Source organism: Calypte anna, chromosome Z (genome assembly GCF_003957555.1).
Source record: "Calypte anna isolate BGI_N300 chromosome Z, bCalAnn1_v1.p, whole genome shotgun sequence".
Taxonomy (NCBI): Eukaryota; Metazoa; Chordata; class Aves; order Apodiformes; family Trochilidae; genus Calypte; species Calypte anna.
Window position 1 is genome coordinate 40,590,452 of NC_044274.1, and position 18,599 is coordinate 40,609,050.

The following is an 18,599-nucleotide window of genomic DNA, read 5'->3' on the forward strand; positions in this document are numbered from 1 at the left end:
GGTTTTTAAGATCCTTTGCACCGCAGGCAGTTTGGAAGGCGGACCCAGACACTGTTGGGTATCTCCACAGAAAACTAATAATTTTCCCGAGATTTTCAGCTTTTAAATGTTCACATTCATTATTCCATATCCAGATAATTCTGCAAATGTCCAGAAATTTTAGTTTGACATAAATATTGTGGCTGGCCTAGGTAGGTAGTAGTAGTTAACAAATTTGAATGGCATTGTTACAATCAATTAAAAAGTATGTTTGATAACAGATGCGAGTACCTGCTACTAAAGATATTGTCTGTTTGGTTCAGTATGAATTTTACCTACAAAACTCTCATCATGTTCTTGTGCTTTCATCTTCCTATGTATCATGAACATTGAATAATCAACTATTTACCAGAATATTCTGAGAAGTTCAGTCCATTGCTCTGTAAACTCACCATTTTGGAGGATCTAGACATGTAAATAATTACCTGACACCTTCTTAGGCCCATGTGGCTTTTTCCACTTCACATGCCCTTTCCTACAATAACAACAAAAACAACAAAAAGAAATAAACAAGTGTCCTGTGTTAGTTCTGTGTAAGCAAAGGAAACTAGCTAGGTTGCAGTCATGTAATGAAAAATGATGGATTTAGTGCATCACCTGTGAGGTCAAAGGATTACTTCCGAATCATTTAATGAGAGTATCGATCAGTTTCAGTGCAGCAACAACAGAGAGATGTTCTGAGCATTTTTCTGTCCCATTTTAGTCAGCTTTTATATCCTCAGTATTTCTGCCAGATGATGACTTAGATCAATAGGTCAAAAACACTGTATCATTAGCTGTCTTTGTTGGATTTGCAGGAGAAAAAAAAAGAAAAAAGAAAAAAAAAAAAAGTGTATGAAAATATCATGAAGTGCCATTCTCAAAGCTAAAAGAGCATGAAAGCCCTAAATCAAAACTGACACATCTATAGGTACTCCAGCACACCCTGCAGTTGGCCATACATCTGTTGTCCTCCTCCCTCTCTCATTTCTTCTTGCCACACTTGCCACCATTTACTTACTTTGCCTTTCCTCAAACTGCAGCTCACTCATTGGCACCCACCTTCTCTCACCCTCTTCCCAGAGGATGTCTCCCTCAGTTTTCACTCTCTTTCTGGACTGCTGTGTCCATCAGCCAAAACACTTCCCAGCAGATGACAGGAGCCCTGCAGCTGGCATAGCCAAGTGAAGTGGGTTTTCAATCTCTGGAAAAGCAATTGTGAAGTCTGAGCACCCTGTGCTTGACTCTTCACAGCTTCTGGATCAAATGTTGCTGCTGGAAGTAAAATTTCTTGCTGTTGCACTGCTGCTGGCAGATGCAGCTTTTCTTTTTCTCTGTGTCAATAACAGAGTTCATGGTTATATTCTCTTAAATAATTGCAAGAGAAATGGGGGCATGAAAAGGCAGAGTGGTCTGTCATTTGGACTTGTGTGGGCTTTGCAAGGCTGGTAGAAGAGGCCCCATCTAATTTCTCTTGGTAGCATAAGCAGTACAGAATGTATAAATAGATTTTACAACTATTAAAGGTCAGCGTGACCTATGCAGTGTTATTGCTACATTAATATGCAATGTATTTGTAAAAAACCGGCTCATCATATTTACTTCTGAATAATTCATTTGGGAAGACAGAAAAAGCCTTTACTTTAATTGAGATCCACCTAAAAATGCACTTTACTGAATGTAGGAAAATATTAAATGAGAGAGAAATGACCTTGAGAAGCTTTTACTTTCCACAAAATGCAGATGAACAGTGACCCTGACAGACAATTACACACTTGTGAACCTGTCCTTCCTTTTACCTTTTCATGCAAATATGGGTTTACTGTGGCTTATGCCTGTGTTGTGAAAGCGAGCTTGTAAACTCCCTGTAATCAGTGCACTTGCAAAGCATTCACCTCTGACAGATAAGTAATGTCTGAGATCAGTAGGAGTTGCTGGATGTTTGGCACTTTGCTTTCAGGCAGGTATGTGGACATGTTGTAAATTTAACAATCTAAGACAAGGAAGGCTTCTCTTCAATATCTTGGTCACAGCATAAAGATGGTAAGAGTTCAGCCACTCTTAACAGCTGAATGTGTTGGGTATTCATTAATGAGACATGAACTTTACAGTAGAGTTGAAAACTAATTGTTCATTACAAATAGTAATATCTGTGTGATATCAGGGTTTTGTTTGTTTTTATTTTATAGAAATAATGACCTTGATACAGATCATTTCCTGAGGATTAGATTAATGACTGCCTATCCATCAGGCTATAATCAACTCTCAGCCAGTCCTGTGCCATACTTGCTGGAAATCCACTGGAAATCCTGTGCCATATTTGCTTCTGCTTAAGTGCTGATCTAGGAATCCTTTCTTCACTGAATAGTGATCTGGACTGCTCGTAATAGCATTACCCATATGAATAAGGATGTCATCATCAGACCTGCTATATTGGTCAGGACCCAGCCCAAAATCCAAGCAGTTAAAATATAAATTTTGGCAATTACTGATCATCTGTGGCTGTATCTCAAATACCTTTGTCCTCGTTTTGAAACAGATATGCCTGGGTTATTAAAATGTCAGGTTTATAAAGATCGCTTTACACTTTTTAAAGCAGAGGGCTGTTGTTTTGCAGTGGGATCAGGGGAAGGAAAGGCATGGAAAGTATTTTGCCTGGAAGTCTCTGCCATGAACAGTAAGCCTGCCTTTGCCTTCCAAGCTCTAGGTTACCTGAAAGAGTCATTTCTTTATGACTGTGGAAGTTTTCCTCACTGGGAGGAAACATACAAGTACCTATAGGGAAAAGGGAAGATATTGGTGGTGAGGATTCAGGGCAACAGTACAACCCAAGCTGACTTCCTTTTCTTGCACATCCTTAGCAGGGTTCTGGAAGAATGAGATACTTTCCCTACCATACCACCCCTTTTCCATCAGCTGATAAGGTGCCACAGTCTAACAAAACATCATATGCAAATAGCATTCTCTGCATGAAAATGAGTGTGATATATATCTCTGTCATGGCTCAATCTCCAGTCAGGAGTTGGTATCTTTAGACATTCTCTCCTTGTCTCTAGTCCTATTTCCAAAATAGAAAACTACAGGATGTACTTCTGCAGAAAAGTTGCTCTTTATCCTAAATGCTTTATTATTTTTTAAAATCTAAATATGGTGCATATTATTGGTGAGAGAAGTAACCTTCTGTTACAGAAAGCTGAGCTGACAATTCTGTAACTCCCTTCACTGAATGCAGAAAAGTACAGTGGTATCACTGCCTGTGATACCAAAAGACAAAAGAAGAGCAGAAACCTGCATTCATACTTCTTGGAACAATAAAGAATGATGTGATCCTCAAAGGTTTTGACATAGTAGTGAATTATTTATAGCAACTCCCTAGATCCTGTTTTATTCCTAGCTACTGATCTTAAGACTTTCCCTCCAACTGTTTCCCTCCCTGCTTCCCTCCAACTATTTTGCTTAATTTGCTGTTGCTACTTGTGTTCTCTCCCAGAGAGCCACAGAAAATGCCAGCTTACCCAAAAGACAGCTGACCAAGGTTGGGTAACCTTCACCTGCCTGCTCACTCAGCAGACTCCCAACTTTGGTCTCATTTTGCAAAACTCTTGTGCTCTTACTCTTTTCTTGGCCTAGATGAGCTGCTCCACCATGTCTGTGTGCACTCCAATTTGGAGCCTTTTTTGAATTAATCTGTTTGTTTGTTAAAACTTCAGAGAAGTAAGGCCAGGCAGCTCAGCTTACACCAACTTGAAGTAATCTGAGTATTTTCCTCAGATCCAGTGTGTGGGTGCAGCATGACTTCAAAGTGCTTTGTATCACAGTGACAGAAATAATTTGTCACTGTTTTATTAAGGATAACAGCATTTTTTCCAAGAGGAGAAAGTATACAAATCTAGATAAAATTAATTTTTAAAAAATATTTATTTTTCTATTTTTGCTCTAGATTCTTCGTCATTCTTGAGTGTCCCTTAAGTGCACCCAGGGGCTTGCAAAGGAGCTCAGCATCCCTATTGCACACTTGTTCTTAACCAGCTTTAACAGTTCTAGCTTCCTCTTCTGTCCCACCAGAGAAAAGCAGCCCTCTGAGCAAGGGGTTCAAGAGCATTTTGGCTTTCTCTTCTGCTGAAGACAGACATTTTTGCAAAGGACTTCAGCCAGAGGAGATGGGGGGGTCTCTACCAGGCTCACATACAAATTAATAGTTGTTAGTTACAACCTAGTGTCTTATCTTTACCTCCAGTCCGTGGTGTCTCAGTCTGATATGCAGATAGGAAATGAATGTAAAAAGGAAGCTAGGTTTACCTTCAAAATGGAGTGTCATGTCTTACAAAGGCAGTACTCATACCCTCTTTATGTAGCTAGCTGTCACAGAATTGGTTTGTTTTTCTTTCATGTAGGGTGGGAGGAACCCCTTGAATTATAGAATTCAGCTAATGTAACTTCCTACTGACACAGGGTCATATAGAGCATGTTCCCCAGGAGGCTGTCCTGTCATGGGTTGAATATCTCCACAAACAGAGACTACACAGTCTTTCTGGGAAACACATTCCCTTGTTCGACCATCATCTCATTAAAAGGCAGTTTTGTGTCAGGATGGAATTTTCTGGTTTTAAATTTTGCCCATTTCTCCCCACCCATCAATGTGCATTTGAGAAGAGTCTCATTCCTTTTCCTGTCTCTCCAATTAGGGATAAGATCCCCCTGAGCCTCTCCTCGAGGCCGAACAGTCCCAGCTCTCTCAACCTCTCCTCCTATGAGAGATGTTCCAGTCCCTTTGTGCCCTTTGTGGCTGAGTGCTTATCTTGCTTCAGTATGCCCATGAATCTCCTGTTTAGGCAGTCCCAGGACTGGACCCAGCACCCAGATACGTCTCATTGGTATCTGAGGGGGAAGTATCAGCAACATCAACCAGTGCTTTGCATAGGGGTCAGCCTAGTGCTGTTGGCCACCTCTAATCTATTGCAAGGTCCTGTTGCTAACTCAGCTTTCAGTGGTGTGGTTCTTTGCACAGTCATTAGCAAGAAGAAAGCTTTTCCCCAGGGAAGATTTTAAAAAACTAAATGAGGTTGGTGAAGTGATGAGGCACATCATTCTCCAGTGAGGTATCCTTTGCCCTTTCATTACCTTTCAGCTGTGGAAAAGACCATAGAAACTGTGTTCCTAATTTAGGTACCTGAGGTTGCATATTTAATGTAAATGCAATGAGTATTTCTCCAGAGATCTCCAACATCAAACTGAATTCAGAAACTGTGGTTCAGAACTCACTGCACTGCCAGAGTGAGCAACAGCATAGCTAGGATAGAAACTGTGGGTTAGAGCAGATCTGTTTAAATATTCAGGGATGGTATGTTAGGTAGCCCTGTTAATATCTGTCAGAGTTGAGAGATAAATTAAATAGCTGTTATAATAGCTGAATAAGGACAGTGTCCTGCCTGTCAGGGTAGCCATCAAACAGAGCTTCCCTTGCAAGGACTGTGTTCATCTTATCGGGATGGCCACTAAAGGAGGGGCTGCTCTTGTGAGAATAGGTTCCCTTTTATCTGAGTGGTTACCCAAATGGGGTCTCTCCTTGAGAGAGCAGAGTCCTGATGGCTATCAAGTGAGGTCTCCACTTGAGCACAGTGTCCACAGGGAAGCTGTTTTGAGACAAATAAGCTTTACAGGATTCTACAGTTGTGATGCTCTCAAACTCTACAGTGATAAGTGTCAGGCCTGTTTAACTTCAGCTGGTCCCAAAACAGAGAGAGAAGACAGCGCTCTGTGCTCATTTCACTGGCACAATTTCTAACTACTTAAAAATTGAAGAACAGATCCTCCTTTAAAATCAGTATTGCTCTTTGTAGATAGGAAATTGAAATAATGGAATTTTTAAAAAGACCTTTTTTAATTTATTTTTGAAACTCTGAAATATAATACTTGTGTTTGATTTGTGGTAAATGTTACTTTCCACAACAATTTTTTTCTGCGTGTCATGTTTTATGCTTTTAACATGACTATTCAAGCTGCTCACTGCAGACAAAATTCTTTTCTCTCATCTCCATGGTATTTTCCAGTGATGTTGTGTACTTCATGTACTTCTTGGGATTTGCTACAGAGTGTGCAAGGAAGACATGAATATTTAAGTACATGTGTGATCCCAGAGCAGGGTACAGCTATCCTGACTATGTATTTCCATGCTTATTGGCTTTGACTTCATTGTAAGTTACTTTCTGACTCTGAATTTCTTTGTTAAAAGTGTTAAAAACAAAGACCATTAATAATTTACAAACCTGCACAGATTAGGGAGTAATGGTAGCTAGGAGGGACTTTCCATCAAAGTTGAAAGTGGAATATTTCCTTTAGTACAGCTTGCACATGGCAGAGGACCTCATCCTGGTTTCTCAGGGAGGTAGTTGTGGCCTCATTCCTGGAGATATTCAAAGTGAGTCTTGATGAGGCTCTGAGAAACCTGATAGAATTCAGGGTGTCCTTGCTTACTGCAGGGGAGTGGGACTAGATGACCTTTAGAGATCCCAAATTATTCTGATTCTATGATTTTATGACTGGATAGTTAGAGGAACAAACGCTGCCCCTGCATTATTTTCCTTGGACATTCTGAAAGCAGAACAGCTGGAATTTATTGCAGTTGAAGTTGTTTGTGTCCAGTATCCTGGACACAGGCTCAGTGCCTGGAGCCACAGACACCCAGTGAAACACACTGACACAGTCAAAATCAGTTGTAAAGCTCCCATTATTATCATCAGAACAAGATTTTCACTTCTACATCTTTGAATTCTGTTATTTCTTAATGTCTGAAAATTCTTTGAAGATAAATGTTTCTCTAAAGACAACGGGAAATGTGTTTGACCCAGAGAAGGTCAATGCTGTTTTGTATTGTTTGTGATTTGATGTTATTACATTCAAGAGAATATATGATAATTGTCTTCAAGAGTTTGGTTACTTAAGAATGTAAGATAGAAGAGGAAACTTAGCCCTCACAAACAAGCAGCTTCATGCCTTTCTTCAGTAAATAAATTTGAGTGTCACCTAAAATACAAGAAGCAAGGTCTTACACATGATAGTCATATACACTACTTTCCTCTATGTTGTATATGTGTGTTAAAAACCTGACACTGCTCACCGACTTAAAAATATTTGCTCTTTTACCCATATCAATTAAAAACTTGTGGATCCCCTGACAACATTTCCTTTTGTCACCACAAAGAGATTTGCTAGACAGTGTGGCCTGTAGGAACAGTGTGCCTTTATTTCAAATCCTTCACTATAAATGAAGTAATAGGTTATTATCCAACTTACGAATTAGGTTCTGATATCTGATTGAATTTTCTCAAGACCATAATAGATGGAAGAAATGACAGTAAAGATTAGGGAAAGACAATCTAGTCCTTCTTGATGTTATAATATTAATTTCTCTAGGTCTCTAAGTCCTTTGGTCTAACAGGAGTTAGCTTTCTTAAAACAAAAAGACTAACCAAGTCTCCAGTTCTTGGTTAGTGTTCATGTTTACAACCTTTTTAATAACTGGCTTTAAAGTTGCAGTTCTCAGCTGCAGGCTGAGATTTCATTCTCAGTTTTGAGCCCCTACTCTCTCATTTAATTTCTTGTCTTATATGTTCAGCAATTCAGTAGGTTGAATTTTGGGGTGTAAAAACCCAGGAAAAATATGTGTTCTCCATGTGCTTGTTTCAGGATGCCTCACAATTCCTTTAAAGTCAAGCTTCCCCTGATGCTATTGCACCTCCATGACTGGAAGTCAATCACAGGGAAGGTCAAATAACTGCAATGATGAAACTTCACTAAAAATTTAGGGGTTGCCTTCTGTGATTTCTCTTTATGAGTTTTGTTTTAAATAAAAGATACATCATCTTCGAAGCTGCTTAATTACCTTGGAGAAGTGTGACATGAATTTCACACTAATATGTTTTTTATGGAAAGTGAAATTTTTCTGCTTGTCGAAGAAACCCACAGAGCATTACTTTGAGTAATCTGAGTTCACATATTTCTCAAAGGGATACACAAGTTTAGCAATGCAGGTTACTATCTTTAAAATAGCTGTATGTCTTACACATATTTTGAGAAAGTATTTTGAAGCCTATTTAGGACGTAACTAGTTACAGCTTCGGGTTTATCTGCAATCTTTGTAGCAGGACAGCAAAGATTAAAACTGGCTATGCTTTCCTTCTATGGTAGCCTGGGCAGAAATTACTGTTTCAATAAAGAATGAACCTGCAATACTTATTGAGTGAATATTGAAAATAAGCTGAGTAATTAGGTGTATTATTTGAAATTACAAATAACGTAGAACTGCTGACTAACAACATTTTTCTTTCTGCTTATTTTTTGTATGGTGTGGCATCTCTGTACACAGTAGAGAATAGTGCATAATAAGGCAAATGTTGTAATCCTTCAGGAATGTCAGACAGAATTACCAAGAACCCTCCATTCTCTTCTGTTGTAAAAATATGCAGAAGGGAATAAATTAATTCAATGGATCTCTCATTGTCCAAGATCAGTTGTTAAGCTGCATCTCTGCATCCTCTTTGTTTCATGTGGCCATCAGGAATGCAGGTAATGGCTGTCAGCCAGTCTGTCTGCTACGGCCTCCCCATGGGAACAGCAGAGCATGTTCATGAAGCTGGAATTATCAAATCTTAATAGTGTTGTATATGGGGGTGTTTTATCACGGTATTTCAGATTTCCAGTTCCATTTAAAATAAGTTCATTTTAACAGCTGAGAACTTTTTCCAAAACAAGATTTTTTTTCAAAAAGTAGTTCAATTCAGTTTGAGTTTACTTAGAACCATGTTGAATGGAATCTTAGTATAACTTCATATACGCATATATATATATTCACATATATATATATATGAAATTCACAAAATAAATACCAAAGCTGCAAAATCTAAATTTTACAGCATCAGCAAGTTCAACATATTGGAGGGCGATTGTATAGAGGCAGGCCTTTCATGTTGCTGAGCAGCACTGACCCAAGTAATTTTGAAATCCACAAAATAATTCATGTGAATATGTGTGGTTGATGCTTTCTGGCATCATTTTTGTGCATTGTAGTCAGTGGGCTGAGGATCATAGAAAATGTTGTACTCTGGGTATAGCACTATAAAAGCATTCAATCTCAACAGCAGTTTTAGAGGTTTTCTGGAAATAATATTGCTAACTGCAAAAATTAACCTCTTTTAATCTTTAGAGTGCTGAATTTCTGGAGTGCCCAGAAACTATTGTCAGCATCATGCACTCTCATGCATCTTGTTTCTTTTTTCTTCAGTCTCTGTCAGGTCAGAGTCTCCTCCCTTCTTTCCTGTTTGTCTTGTATTTTTCACTTAGGGTAGGAAGCCAGTAGAGCTAAACTAGATTGCCAGTATGTTGAGTATCTTGCTTTTCTGCTTATGCTGTGCTTTATTCTGAAGGTTTAGCATAATTCAGCCTGTTTTTGACTTCCTCTGAAACCAATTCTGCTTCATCCATTAAGTCAGAGGCCTCATGTCACCATTCTGTTAATTATTAAGTCTGCTGCTATAGTGAAATCTTCTTTTTAACTTCGCCTTTCTTCACCCCATCTTACCCTTTTTTCTCCATGAGCCTAAACAGCTCCTCTTGCAGGGCTGTCTCCTACATGTAATTCAATTTCTTTTGGAATTCACTTGTGATTCCATTACTCTTGGACTCCTTTTGACATCTGTTTTCCACTCCTGTCCTCATTCTCCAGTAAATGCCTTGCCTCATGCTCTAGCAAAGCAGAACCCAGATGCATCAAGGGAGAGATCAGTGAGAGTAAGTTTAAATGAAGATGCTGCCTGTAGAGTCATCAGATACTGAGTCCTAATTCAACAGCACATGTGGCCCTCAATGATGCATGCACAGAGGTCCATATTAAAAGATGTTGTGAGCTCCTCACAGGTAAGGAATTCAAATCTTTTGGATTGAAGTGAAGCTGGTAGGACAATAGCTTCTTTCAGGTAAAAGCAGATACAAAGATGTGTTGCAACATTTAGTTTTTAAAACATTTTTTTAAAATACCTGCGTTTTATATCAGTATAAAGTATTAAGTTCTATATTTAAGTCATGTCTCTCTTTGTTTTAAGACAGAATAATGCCATACACTATTGCGCATATGTATGTGCAAGTAAGACACTGAATTGTACAAGCAAAAGTATGTCAATATTTTGATTTATTATAACCTGGTTTTGATAGAGTATGTCCGTAAGCAACCACTAAAATCCAACTCTAATTATTTTTTTAAAAATAACAGTGATAATATGCTGTATTTCTTAGTTACATGGCATAAATCTTTCTCTGTCTGCAAAAGATGTAAGAAATATTCATTTGGCAGAATTGGAAGTTTGCAAAAAGTGTTTTTTTCAAAGTGGTCTTTCAAGGTATTAGATTTGCATATCACCACATCATTTTACTTAGAAACTAATAGCCAAGCCTCTATTGAAAGGAAACCTCTTGGAATATCATGAGTTACATCAGCTAAAAAAAATAATTGGACAGCATTTGTACATTTAGTTGCTTAAGCTGTTTCATAAACATGAAGACAGATTATTTCTAAATAAAACGGCACTGCCAAACTGTTAAGTGTGCTTTTTTAAGTGATTACCCTCTGTTGAAGCTTGGATGATCAGAAGCTCAGTTTTAAGAGTTTACAGAAAAATGATGAGTGAAATCATCTGCAAACTCCTCAGATAGATTATTTACAAATTCTTCCTTGTCCTTAATTTTTCTCTGTTCTGTTTTGTACACCTACATTACCTACTATGTTTATGTGTACATACATACATTTACATATATGCCAAACTATTAAGAAAAAAGCACTTCAAGAAATTAGGTGTAAAGCTACATCTGGAGAAAAAAGGTTTGCAAGATTGTATCACACAGAAAAATAACAGTAGCCCAGAAGATGTGGAGAACTCTGCATTTCATCTTTCCTCTGTCCTGCTAGAATATAAGAATGCCATAGATCCAGATCTATTTCATTATTTAATTAATTTAGGTCTCATACCACCTCATAAAGTGAGTAAATATTCTGATTTCTCAAATGATGACATAGTGGTTAAATTAAGTAAACCCACTTCAGCAGTGGTATCAGAGCAATGTTTGTGGAACACCATTATGAGCAATTTCTTAGAATATACATTTTGAGATTTGTTTGTTTGTTTGTTTAACTTGGATGCATAAGTATGTGAATGTCTGACCTGAGGAATATTGAAAGAAGCTGGTTTCCAAAGCTTCTGCTGATTAGGAACGGTCAAGGTTTATTGCATTTTCCCAAATGTAGAGGCACCAAGCTGGCAATTGCCTTAAATAGGCTGAATTTTAGATTTCAGTACTTCTCCTGCCAAAGGAGCAGAGTATCCAAAGCCAGTGACTTGTGAACTTTTGAGCGTGAAGGCAATACGATTTGTGTAATCTGTGTTTTGGTGTCCTGCAGAATTGTTTTGTATAATCACTGCTCAACTTTATGAAGCACATGCAAAAACGTGTGTTTTGTGTCTTTTACTGTGATGCTGTAGAGCTTGAATCATATGGAAACCTAAAATATTATGACACAATGACTGAAGAAGGTAAGAAATATTTTAGAATTTTTTTGTATCAGCTTTTTTGGAAGCCTTCTGCACCTTTTATGTGTTTACTTTTTCCTTCATCCTTCTTAATCCTCTTTTCAGTTTCTCCGTTTTTTTAAAAACTCCTTTTTGCATGTTTTCACTGATGGCGCAATCAGTTATGGCACTTTTTTCAAGTTTTTGTGTTTGGCATTTCAGTTTTGCAATTTCAGATAAGGAAATACAACGGAATACTTTTTTTAGAGAACACACATGCAAAAACCACACTTGCAAATTATATAGCACAATATACTACTTCACAGATGGTAAATTCTAATCACGTGCCATGTTTTACAACGCATTAAAGAAGATAAATTAATCTGTAGGTTTTCAAATCACTCAGTTTGTGTACAATTACTAATTTACTTCTAAGTTACAATACTTTATTGTATTATTCAAAAGTAATGAATAAACCTTGAAAACTAGGCATGACTATTCCTAGAATATTAATTGTATGCTTAATTGCAGTGCAAAAATCATGCAATTTAAAATCCTGGTTCTAGGAATACCAGAAGGAGGTAATTAGGACTTCAGTTGGGGCTCAATTAAATATAAGGATATTTTTCTGCTGATTGAAGACCATGTCAGTTTATTATACTAATTCAGTAAAGCAGATAACTGTGTACTGCATTTCCAGCACATGCTTTCAGTTGTAGTGCAATCAGCATTCCTATGATTCTAAGTTTCACTGAACTGAAACCTGATTGTCTGTAGGATCAAGGCCTCTTGTCCAGCTCTGATTAAAATGCCATACACATGGTTTCATGAATGTTCTGTTCAGTGGAATGTTTGAGGATGGGCATAAGCTTGTGGCTTGTAGAAAAATTAGCCACCTAGTCCTACTTATTTTTAATGTTGGGAATACAAGGCAAATAGTTTATTTCTCTGTTTTTAAGAACACAGTTATTTTCTAGTTCAGATGAATCCTGAAGTTAAAAAGGTTATAAGAAAATCTTCATCATATGGCTTACTCATAATCAGTTTCTCCAAGGCAGGGGGAAATAAAAAGGTGTTGACTTCTGACTATTTCCCATTTTCTGCATCTGCTGTTGGTATTCAAATATAATTGTACTGTTGTGGGTCTGGCTGTAGCAAACAGTTCCTTCCATCTTTGTGTGTATTGTTGGAAGATGCTGATCTCTTCTGTAGCAGGCGTGAGCAGCAGCTCACAGGGAAGTTGTGCCACATCATCTTCCTTTGCCCTGATTCCTCATCTGGTTCACAGGATTGGCACTGAAATAGGAAAAGAGGCCAGGGAGGAGATTTTACTGTGCAAACAGTGGCATCTATGTCGCTTAAATACACCTTTCAAGTACCTGAAATGAATCATTAAACCGGGCTATTCAGATACAGCCACCGGAGCTAAAGCTTTTGAAGTATGTCTCATCTCAGTCACCAGATCACAGTCTTATTAAAATCAAGATACAAAAGTAACTTCTCATTGTAACCTTCAAGTTGGTTATATTAAGGTTTTGCTTGGTTGGGTTTTTTCTGAAGTCTTATATATACCATTGCAGAAGTAGTCACTACATTAGTAGCCTTCTGATATTCACAAATACTCCACTGAAAGTTAAATGTAGATGTTTGTGAGAAAATACCAATAGAAGTGTGATACATACAATATATGTGTATATTAATACTGTGCCTATCCTGAAGTAATGCTCTTAATAATGTAATCTCAGAAAGCACTCCTCATGAATAAATAATCCAAAACTATAATGTAGCAATAGCAAAAATCCAGTATCCAAAATCTTCCAGTAGCAAAAGTAAGAAAGAAAACTGTTGTCTTTAGGAGGATGAGCAGTGACAAGAGTCTATGATACAGTTTACCTGATACAACTGTCATCATCATTTTTGAGGACAGTCAGACATTGGAATGGTCTCCCAGCCTCCACTTGGGAAAGTTTGAAGTCTCAGCTCAACAGTGTGCTGACACATGTGGTACAAACAATAACATTAGAAGGGTTGGACCAGATGATCCTTCAGGTCCCTTCCAACCTCATATTCTATGATTCTGTGATTGATTTTCATGTCTTCCACAAAAGGAATAAAGAACACTGGATCCCTGAAGTGGTATTTAGGTCAAAGTGTTCTGCATCTTAAACTTTCTGTTTGTATATTCAAAAGTATAATTACTATCAGTCTGCATCACATTTATCTTGATTATCCATTCTGCTCCTCTGCCTTTTTAGACAGAATTTTTTAATACATTTCTAATTGAAAGTTAGTCACAGGAACATATAAAGCCATTTGCAAAGCCATGGAATTTTTTCTAATATATGACATCCTTGTCAACAGGTCCCCAAACCCAGAGTGGAGATAGGCAGGAAATTCCACTGGTGGAGATGCTGAGGAACTTCTATTCTTATTGCTGCACCAGAACAGTCAAAGACAAAAAGTGATGGTTAGGTCACAATGCACAATCAGATATAGCATAATGGCCAGAGGACCACTGTCCTCCAGGTCTTAGAAACTGATATCCACTGTTTTCTTTGCCCCTTTTTGGTCTGAAAGTGACTTTAAATTAATTGCAGATTAATCAGGCCCAACTAGGAGGAAAAATGTACTTAATAGAGTACCCTCATAGTAATCTTGAACTGTCAAGTAACCTCCACTGACAGCCTACAATGTGACAAAACTGCACATGTTCTCAGTAGATATTTCTGTAGGATTTTAAAGTTGAAGGAGAAAGCCCATGAGGTAGATTTTATGGAACTGATCAGTTGTGACCCACTGGGTATGTTCCACAACTGGCCACAAGCAGGACTCGTAGGTGCAGTTCAGATTGCTCAACAGCCAGAGATCTGGCATCTTCAGACTCATGAAAGGTTGGCTGTTGCTGTGAAGATGTAGTAATTTGCGTTTGATCAGAGACTGAAGACTAGACAAATGGTGGAGTCTTGAATTTTTTTTAATGAGTGAATTTCTGAAGGTAAACTATTTTCCCATCATATTCAGGGCTTTCCTAACCCAGGGAATCTATAGTTTTCAGTTTAGACTATGGTCAAAGGATTTGCTTTCTAAGATATCCTTGATAAGCAGGAGAATCTCTGCCAGCTGGAGGTACTGATGGTACTGATACAGATCAAGACATATCTATATTATATGATACAGATTTGTTTGCATATATTAAGCCAATTTAGTTTTAAGCTACCTTCTTTTCTAATCACCATGATCTGCTGTTCTTTCTATCCTACCCTTTGTAAACTAAATGGGCTGCAAATCTGTCTAGCAAATCTAGGTTACTCAAGAATTTTCTATAAAAATCTATCTATTTTGGGTCCTTGGAATCAATCATTTTTATTTACCTAAACTCTCATGATACCAGGTGGTGTGAAAATTACCTTTAGGTAGTCAAACCTAGGATAGAAATATTTAACAAATATTGAAGTGCAAACATAAGCTCCTACCTTCTCATAGTAACATAAAATACCTATGGACTGTTTCAGTAACCCCAGCTAAAGATGAGAAAAAAGGCATGAGAGAGGATCTGTACCTAAGGGTCTTCCTGTAAAAGTGAAATTACACAGAAATATCCTGAGCTGGTCCTTTTTCATAGTGATTGTGCTTCCCCTTTGCTGAACAAACTTTGATGTGGTTTGGAGGAGGAAATGTCAAGGAAAGGGACAGAGGAAGAATAACTCCGCTGGTTTTTGACATCTCACTGTCTTCACGCAGGCTGGTACTGCTGCTTTCCTCAGTTTTGTGCTTTTGGTACTCTATGTTATGTCTTTTACACATTTCCTCACACTGTTACCTACACTGAGCAAATCTAATGGAAGGTAATGATATAAAACAATGTAAGCTGGACAATGCTTGTACTAAGAAATTAAACTAAACCAAAATACAATTTCCATTTCAAATGCGGAAGTTAATTTCCATTTGTAACTCTGGGACACGCTCCTGAATAAAGTGGTCTAACTTAAAATGTTAAAAGTCAGTGTAAGAAATCCTTATCCTAGGAAGAAGGAAGATATTGGGAATATGAAAAAAAAGTTGGAAACAACTTCAATTAAGCTAACCTAAACCAGTGTGGATACCTGCAGAGACATTTTCAGTGCAATAATGGCTCGAGTTACACTAATAAAAAAACCTAAATATTTCCAAATGCTCTCAAACAAAAGCCTAGGCTATCTCTATAGAATTCTGAATCACTTTAATGAACCTCTTTGAATTGAAGCTAGATTAAAAGGTGCTCCTGGAATAGATAAAGATGAGGATGGCAGGGACATGTATTTCTCAGAAAATATCTCAGTTGCATCATTTGCATTACTTGCAAAAAATGCATCTGTGTATTAGGAGCATCACAAACCAAACTCTGAAGCATAGGAACAGACTTGATACTTTCAGCTTAAAACATTTGGAAATTTGATTTACATTTTTTTCCTCCATTTTTATTTTGTCTTAATCTGATATACCGAGCAACTATGTTTCTCTTGATATCTCTTTTTCTTTCTTTAACTCTTTTCTTCTTCTAACTAAAAGCTGGCACTCACCCTGAGCACTGAAATAATGAGATGGCTTGCTATTTTATGATTATGTTCTACTCTGAGATATTCCTCTGCAGACAATTTTACTCTAGGTTCCATGTACCCAAAACGATAATCTTTGCAATATATTGGGAATAGCTAATGACTTTTTGGAGTACGATGTGTTTCTGAAAAGGTATGGACTGCTGTAGAGACAGAAATGCATATTAAATCTTTGTGGTATTACCTTCCAAGTGATTTGCTGTTGACATTAATTGCTCTTTTCAGCAAATGGTAGCTGCTAGTCTCTGTGGACTGTGCAAATGCTCCTCCACATACAAAACTGATGATGCAGGGGTTTAAAGCTCCCATTTGTGAGAAGGGAAGAGAAGACTACTTTCTTGACTAAAGATTTATTCTCCTGTCTCTTTTATTTTAGATAAGAAACAGTAACTCTGTTATCCAACTGACTTGAGTTAATTTGTGACTTCTCATTGTTACTTCCCACTGCTAATCAGTTATGTGATTCCACTGAAATATCTGGTCTTAAGAGTATGATGTTTTTGCCTCTGGGACACCAGAAATTTTCAGTGGAAGTGAAGAATTAAAACAGTCTCGGTCCCTGTAATGGCATTAATTGGAAGCACACTGTACCCGTTTTACTTTTAAAAAATATTAAGAAAAAAAAATAATAAAGGGCAATAGCAATGAGGGTAACAATAGGGACAGAAAATTATCTTTCTACTCAACATAGATGGTCATAAGCTGTCCAAAGAGTCTTTATATAGGAAAATCAGCAAATGCAGAGGACAGATTAAGTTAATTTCACTTATTATTTGCTGTCTTTGACACTGACTTGCACGCTGAATATGTTATTTGGACTTAGTGGTCAATAAACAGTGACAAGACCTGCGGCGTCTCTTAGGATAGAATGAGCTGCACTGGATATGGTATAGATGATTAGCTGCATGGTTAACATCACAGGAGACAAAAGGCACCTTCCAGGTTGAGAAGAAACTTTACCTTTGAGAAGCTGGTATGGAAATCATATATTCTGGAGATTTCTTCTCTTTCTGAGGTACCTGTGAAAGTCACAAAGGTGACTACAGTCCCCATGATGAAATACGTGTGTTCATTTGAAATTATGTGTTCTTGTACTATCAATTGAGAGTTGAAAATATTTGTTTGTTTATAGTATCTTTATTTATTTGTGCTCATCTTCTATTTAGGCTGAAATCCTAAGCACTTTTATAGGTGGAACTTTACTGTTTGCTTCTGAAGAAAAAGAATATCTTTTGTTTTCAATTTCTTGTTGTAATTATTGATGAGTTCCCAGACCAGAAATTCTTTTCAACAAAAAAGAGGTATAAATAAGAACATCATATAGCATTTTATAACAAGTTTTCTGCCTGAAAGGGGATGGAAATGGACCATCAGTACTGATTCATGGAGCCTATCTATGGAAAAGAAACTTTGTTTCTCATAAAAGCGTAATTTTAATTTTTATAATTACATTACTTTCTTTTAGGAAAGTTCAAGGAAAGAGCTTCAATTCTGCATAAGATTGCCAAAAAGAAGTGCCAGGTTGAAGACAGTGAAAGACAAAATGGAGCTGCTAATCATGGTGAGTGCAGCAGTGCAGATTTATCACCTGTTCCTTTCACTGTTTGTTTGAAAAAATTTAGAGACTTATTTTTCCTTCTACTTCACTTTTGCTTTCTTAGTAAAAATATTGTGATTCCCCATACAAGAGAGTCTGAAAATTATCCAGAGGACAGGAATTAAGTGCAAAAAGCGAAAGTTAGTTAAGGCACCTAGAAAGCCTCCTGAAAGTGTTGAAGACAAAGTAGCAATCCTGATTTTGTATGTGTTAAAGTGATAGAAGTAGAAAGAAAAAATTTACTCACAGTTTGTATGTGAAATTTTAATTAGTTTATTGAGCTGCTCTAGGAGAATCTGTGTTTTATGTGGTATCATCTTTGTCACAAAAAGAAACAGCCTTCATATTTCAGATTTGACTTTTCTATCTGTGAGTTGCTGAGAGATGTTTAGGCCCATTTATGCTAATTGTGCAAAATTACCCTATTATGGTTTTCCATTAAAGACAAGAATTTGCATTTCAGTTTATAAGTTCCTACAGAAAAAGGAAATACATATTATGTCCTGTTTTTCTACTTTACCTTGGCATGTTTCTGCATTAGAAAATAAGATACAAATATATCTGATAAAAGATGAATGATCTCATCAGTTGACCCTTTTTCTGACCTTGTGCTCTGTGTAGATGCTATTTGCTTCCAGAATCAAGCAATCAAGTGAGACACTGATAATAAAGAACAATGCTGGTTAGGGGGTTTAAGAGACAGCACACAAGCACTGAAATAATTGCACAGTCTGTCACTCTACTATGACTGTGATCTTGTTTATTTTACTTTGGAAGTATCTCCATAGACTTCTGTGTTTACTTCTGTGCACAAGAGCTCACCACTCAGAAGAA

At 37.3% G+C, this 18,599-nt stretch overlaps 1 protein-coding gene across 1 annotated transcript in view; it reads left to right on the forward strand.

Annotated features, from left to right (window-relative positions):
• Positions 1 to 18,599, forward strand: part of SLC24A2 (solute carrier family 24 member 2) — a 101,702-nt gene that overhangs the window by 59,561 nt on the left and 23,542 nt on the right. Inside the window, exons 5-6 of the mRNA XM_030467231.1 lie at positions 11,547 to 11,597; positions 17,634 to 17,729. Of these exons, the coding sequence (XP_030323091.1) occupies positions 11,547 to 11,597; positions 17,634 to 17,729 (147 nt within the window). The remainder of the gene's footprint in view (positions 1 to 11,546; positions 11,598 to 17,633; positions 17,730 to 18,599) is intronic.